General features: G+C 42.6%; 1 protein-coding gene across 1 annotated transcript; it reads right to left on the reverse strand.

The window, feature by feature from the left end:
• Window positions 1–5,303: 5,303 nt before the first annotated feature.
• On the reverse strand, window positions 5,304–6,107 carry LOC121868164 (phosphatidylglycerol--prolipoprotein diacylglyceryl transferase-like). The gene is made up of 2 exons (XM_042368478.1): window positions 6,024–6,107; window positions 5,304–5,711 (listed from the first exon to the last, which is right to left on the reverse strand). Exons 1-2 carry the CDS (start codon window positions 6,105–6,107, stop codon window positions 5,304–5,306), a joined length of 492 nt encoding a protein of 163 aa, XP_042224412.1.
• Between the last annotated feature and the right edge of the window lie 468 nt (window positions 6,108–6,575).

Below are 6,575 nucleotides of genomic sequence, written 5' to 3' on the forward strand. Positions count from 1 at the left end.
GAAGGAGAGGAGGAGGAGAGGAGAAGAAAGGAGGAACAGAATGCAGAAGAAGAAGAAAGGAGGAGAATAAAGAAGAAAGAAAATAGAGAAAAGGAAGAGAAAAAAGAAAGAAAGAAAGAAAGAAAGAAAGAAAGGTGTAGGAGGGAGAGAGAAGGAGAGTGAGTGGGTCGTGTGATAAAGGTGAAGAGAAATGGGGAGTTAACGTATGAGAAAGAGGGAAGAAGAAGAAGAAGAGGGAAGGAGAAGGAGAAGGAGAAGAATTGGTGCGTTGTATGGCAATGGTGAGAAGAAAGAGTGTGTGGGAGGGAAAAGTGCAAGAGGATGTGTGTTTGTGTGTGTGAGAGAGAGAGAGAGAGGGAGAGAGAGAGAGAGAGAGAATGTGTGATGTAAGGAGGAAGAGAATGGTATGATAGATGGAGAAGCAATAGGCAAAAGAGGAAGAGAAGTAGGATAAGGAGAGAAGTAGGAGAAGGAGAGAAGTAGGCAGCGTAGCGTATAGTGTTGGTGGGGAGGTGGGGGAGGAGGAAGAGGTGGAGGAGGAGGAAGAGGTTGGGGAGGAGGAGAAGGTGGGGAAGGAGGAAGAGATGCAGAAGGAGGAGGAGGGAGGGAGGAGGGCAGTATCTCGCTGAGTAGGCAGCACCAATAACTGTAATGGTTGTAGCACAGTCCCTCACTTTTTCACCTCGTAGAGAAAGAGAGAGAGAGAGAGAGAGAGAGAGAGAGAGAGAGAGAGAGAGAGCCCAATTTTTTCTGTGTATGGATGTCTCTGAAAACAATTCCTCTCTCTCTCTCTCTCTCTCTCTCTCTCTCTCTCACACACATCAACACCCAGCTCAGGTATTTATAAAACTATCTACCTGTCTATTACATCAGCCATGCGAGTGTTTCCAGGTACACCCAACACCTCTCCCGCCAAGTGTTGTTGTCTTGCGGCTGATAATGTAGACTGACAGGTGAACTACAGGTAGACCGACCCTCCCTGATGAGGCTGCCTGCCAGTGTGTAAAGGTGCACTCACCACCTCCCACCACCCGCCCACTAACTCCACTATGATTATGATAAAGGAAACCGATGCTAACTTGATCTGTGTTAACTTTATTTAAACTAATCAATATTAACTTGAGCTAACCTTATTTTTCACCTAATGTATCGAAATAAACTAATCTAACTTCATCCATTGCCATATAACCTAACCTAACCTAACCTAACCGAATTGAAAAACTCTCGTTGTGTCGTAGCTAAAGTGAGACAGTTAGATACGTACTCCGATCAGCAGTTAGTTGACACCTGGAGAACGCGTCCTTATCTCTGTTGCTGTAGGTGAATCATGATACAGTCTTGTCAACTTTACCCAACCTTTCCTCCCCTCCCCCCCCCCTCCCCATTTCTCTCCCCTTCCAACACTCTCACTCCCACCTCCTCACCTTCCTCCCCACCTATCCACCCCACCACTCCTACCTACCTCCCCACCTACACCTCACTCCCACTTCCTCACCTTCCTCCCCACCTATCCACCCCACCACTCCTACCTACCTCCCCACCGACACTCACTCCCATGATCCTCACTTCCTCACCTCTAATCTCTTGACCCTTCCTCACGCCCCACCTTCCCACCTCCCCACTCCTCCCTACCTGAGCTTTTCATTAAAAATTGTCTTTGATAACGGGAGGAGGGAGGCGGGAGGAAGCTGGCGGGAGGAAGGTTCTACAGCAATAAAACTCTTCCTGCCTTCACCTGCTTCCTACAAATATTTTTTTATTTATTTTTTTATTTTTTTTTTGTCGAGTTGAAAAGATCACCTGGAGATTGGTCGACGAATTTTTTTTAATGTGTAGCTGCAGGCAAGTGTTTGTTTGTTTGTTTGTTTATTAGTTTGTTTGTTTCTTTGTTTCGTTGTTTGTTTGTTTGTGTGATGGAAGTTTATAAATTTATTGTCTGTGTATTAGATTTTTTTTTGTTTTTATTTTTAACTTTTTGTTTGTTTTTTGTTTGAGTTTTTTGTGAGAATGTGTTTGTGTGTGTGAGAGAGAGAGAGAGAGAGAGAGAGAGAGAGAGAGAGAGAGAGATTATATAACATTTAAAAACTTACTTTACTGATGTGATGTGATAAATCTACATAACTTGGCGGATGTTTATGTAAGTGGCATCATTTTTGGCGACGTTATTAAATGTTTCTTTCCTTGATGGAAACAAAGACCAAAACATGTCATGAATGTTGCTGCCAATAATGGATATAACAATGCTGTTGGACAGTGATGCCGTGTACTGCACCTGTTAATGGGTAAAACAATCGACGTTTTGCTCAACCCTGTATTAAACAATGGGTCTTGTACACGACCCGGTAAGTGACGTAGATGGAATCGGTGAGCCTACCTGTGCTGTATCTTTATGCAAACCTGTAACTTGTATATCTATACCATGATTTTATCAAGGGTTTATTTCACGGATGACCATAAGTGGCACCGATCATGCTCTTAATATTGTTTTTAAATCGGCAAGTACACTCTGGTAGTCGGGGCAGTACTTGTCGTCGACAATTCGTCTTTTTCTGTCAGCGACAAAAATCATTATGATTTTATTCACCGTTTTGTCGGCTATTATAGAATCAGTACAAACCTCCACCAAGTGGAGGAAGGAGTACAGGTCGGTGGTGGGGTGCATGGTCCTCCCCGGAATATGAGGGGGCATATCCAGGGACAAACCTCCTCATCATCGCGGCTCAGGGACAAATAACCGCCAGAGATAGCGCTTAGCCCAAGGTCAATTATATTTATTTTATTTTCATTGTCCAACTCCTCTACTATGATGTTGTCGCATTTAAAATCATTATGGATAATTTGTTCTTCATTAAGATTCTCAAGTTGGTAAGCGACCGCGGAGAGAAGGTAATAAAATGCCCTGGTATTCGGTGGGTGTTGTACAATATACTCGCGGAGGTTTTAGTACCCGACGAAGGACATCACGAGAAAGAGCGGCTGGAGTACCGCCTGCACCGCCAGCTATCATGTGTGTCATTGCCTCATTTTCATATGGTACTGGTGTTGTAGTAAACATATGGTACTGGTGTTGTAATAAACATATGGTACTGGTGTTGTAGTAAACATATGGTACTGGTGTTGCAGTAAACATATGGTACTGGTGTTGTAGTGAACATATGGTACTGGTGTTGTAGTAAACATATGGTACTGGTGTTGTAGTGAACATATGGTACTGGTGTTGTAGTGAACATATGGCACTTGTGTTGTAGTGAACATATGGTACTTATGTTGTAGTAAACATATGGTACTGGTGTTGCAGTAAACATATGGTACTGGTGTTGTAGTAAACATATGGTACTGGTGATGTAGTGAACATATGGCACTTGTGTTGTAGTGATCATATGGTACTGGTGTTGTAGTAAACATATGGTACTGGTGTTGTAGTAAACATATGGTACTGGTGTTGTAGTAAACATATGGTACTGGTGTTGCAGTAAACATATGGTACTGGTGTTGTAGTAAACATATGGTACTGGTGATGTAGTGAACATATAGCAGTTGTGTGTTGTAGTAGACATATGGTACTGGTGTTGTAGTAAACATATGGTACTGGTGTTGTAGTGAACATATGGTACTGGTGTTGTAGTGAACATATGGCACTTGTGTTGTAGTGAACATATGGTACTGGTGTTGCAGTAAACATATGGTACTGGTGTTGTAGTAAACATATGGTACTGGTGATGTAGTGAACATATGGCACTTGTGTTGTAGTGATCATATGGTACTGGTGTTGTAGTAAACATATGGTACTGGTGTTGTAATAAACATATGGTACTGGTGTTGTAGTAAACATATGGTACTGGTGTTGCAGTAAACATATGGTACTGGTGTTGTAGTAAACATATGGTACTGGTGATGTAGTGAACATATGGCAGTTGTGTTGTAGTGAACATATGGTACTGGTGTTGTAGTAAACATATGGTACTGGTGTTGTAGTGAACATATGGTACTGGTGTTGTAGTGAACATATGGCACTTGTGTTGTAGTGAACATATGGTACTTATGTTGTAGTAAATATATGGTACTCGTGTTGTAGTAAAGATATGGTTCTGGTGTTGTAGTAAACATATGGTACTGGTATTGTAGTAAACATATGGTACTGGTGTTGTAGTGAACATATGGTACTGGTGTTGTAGTGAACATATGGCACTTGTGTTGTAGTGAACATATGTTACTTATGTTGTAGTAAATATATGGTACTCGTGTTGTAGTAAAGATATGGTTCTGGTGTTGTAGTAAACATATGGTACTGGTGTTGTAGTAAACATATGGTACTGGTGTTGTAGTAAACATATGGTACTGGTGTTGTAGTAAACTTATGTTACTGGTGATGTAATTAAACATATGTCAAGTCGAACAACATTGAGCGGTTTTTACATTACGTGCATAAATAACCGGCTGGTAAATGATTCCAATGACCCATGAATCAGTCCTAACTGGCGGTGCCATTATCTACATATTACTTATCTAACTATCTAACATACTTGAACCATTGCAAGTGTGAAGCAAAGTATCCAATTACCACATATGAGCAATCTATTAAGTATTTCAAGAATTACCTACTACCTGGAGAGAGAGTTGCATCATACTTCGGCAACTGGATAAGACTAAACATCTGCAGGATGTTTTAGTCCCCTGAGCAACCTTTACCCTCTTCAGGTCATTGAATAATTAATGTTCATAATTATACATCCATACTTATAAGTTATTAATTACTTACTCTACATTAAACAGTATGTAAATTATACTGGTTACATGTGTGTGTGTGGGGGGGGGGGGTGGGATGTGTAGATAGATAAATAGATAGAACGAAATACTACATATATATCTATATTTATATATAAAAGAGAAAAATATTAACCATTCTATCACATCGGGGGGTTACCGAATAACCATTGGAGGATTAAATCTTCAATGTAGCGTTTGGCCTCCTCTACCCGCTATATGTCTGTACTGGTGATACTGACATGGTTTTTATTGGTGTTGAGTCCCAGCAACACTCCGTATTTTTGGCCTATTTGTTTAATATGGGCGCCCTTGTGACCTATGAATGCTCCGTGAAATTTTTTGGGTATTTTAACGCTCTACGTGATTTGATTTTGGCTGGACTGCTGTTTCGCGACGGCTGGTGATTCCCGTTCCGCTGTGGCTGGTGACCCAGGTTCCGCTGCGGCTGGTGACTCCGGTTCCGCTGTGGCTAGGGAGTAAGCGAGTGACCATTGGAGGATTAAGTCTTCAATGTAGCGTTTGGCCTCCTCTACCCGCTATATGTCTGTACTGGTGATACTGATATTATTTTTATAGGTGTTGAGTTTCAGCAACACTCCGTATTTTTGGCCTATTTGTTTAATATGGGCGCCCTTGTGACCAATGAATGTGCCGTGAAATTTTTTGGGTATTTTAACGCTCCTCGTGATTTGATTTTGGCTGGACTGCTGTTTCGCTACGGCTGGTGATTCCGGTTCCACTGTGGTTGGTGATTCCAGTTCCGCTGCGGCTGGTGATTTCGGTTCTGCTTCGGCTGGTGAATCTGGTTCCGCTGCAGCTGGTGACTCCGGTTCCGCTGCGTTTGGTGACTCTGGTTCCGCTGCGGCTTGTGACCCTGGTTCCGCTTCGGCTGGTGACTCCAGTTCCGCTACGGCTGGTGACTGCGGCTCCGCTTCGGCTGGTGACTCCGGTTCTGCATCGGTTGGTGATTCTGGTTCTGCATCGGTTGGTGACTCTGGTTCTGCTGCGGCTGGTGACTCTGGTTCTGTTGCAGCTGGTGACTCCGTTTCCGCTGTGACTGGTGATTCCGGCTCCGCTTCGGCTGGTGACTCCGATTCTGCATCGGTTGGTGACTCTGGTTCTGCTGTGGCTAGTGACTCTAATTCCCCTAGGGTCGACTCAGCCTAGCCTGGGTTGTGGTCGTCCTCTCTAAAGCGACGACGGATTTTACAACATAAATACACACAAGTACAACAAACAATAAACACTAACAGTACCGTTCCTATGATAAATGACCCAGAGGTAAAACGTGGGACGTCGCTCTCGGAGGCCTTCTTCAGCGCCTCCGTCACCCTCTTCATCTCAATTTTGATTTTTCTAGCAAGTAAAATGTCGCCCAAAAGAGGCACGTGGTCGCATAAACCTGGTTTGGGCTTTTATAGGGTTAGGAGCTCACCTATCCCAGGGCTAATAAGTTTTAGTCCCCTTAAAATTCTGTAGTAGAGGCTCACTCTTTATTTTTGTTGTTGAATTTTAATTTCGTCTAGCCGTTCTTTCAAATTTTTAAATTCATTTTCAACTGTAGACCTGTATTGGTAAACTACCATGTAGGTAGTGAGATCTACAATTGCCACCAGTATATTTTTGCTATTAATTTTGGCCATTCCGTTTATCAGACCTATTTGTCTTTCTCTGGGTCACGCTACACATAACCCCAAATGGTGTTAACTTAGACAAGAATCTAGTTAGCTCAGATACAGTCTACCAGTAATATGAACTAGTAATTTAAGCGCTGTAGGGAACATATGGTACTGGTGTTGAAGTAAACA

This window comes from Homarus americanus, unplaced genomic scaffold (assembly GCF_018991925.1).
Source record: "Homarus americanus isolate GMGI-L3 unplaced genomic scaffold, GMGI_Hamer_2.0 scaffold38798, whole genome shotgun sequence".
Classification (NCBI taxonomy): Eukaryota; Metazoa; Arthropoda; class Malacostraca; order Decapoda; family Nephropidae; genus Homarus; species Homarus americanus.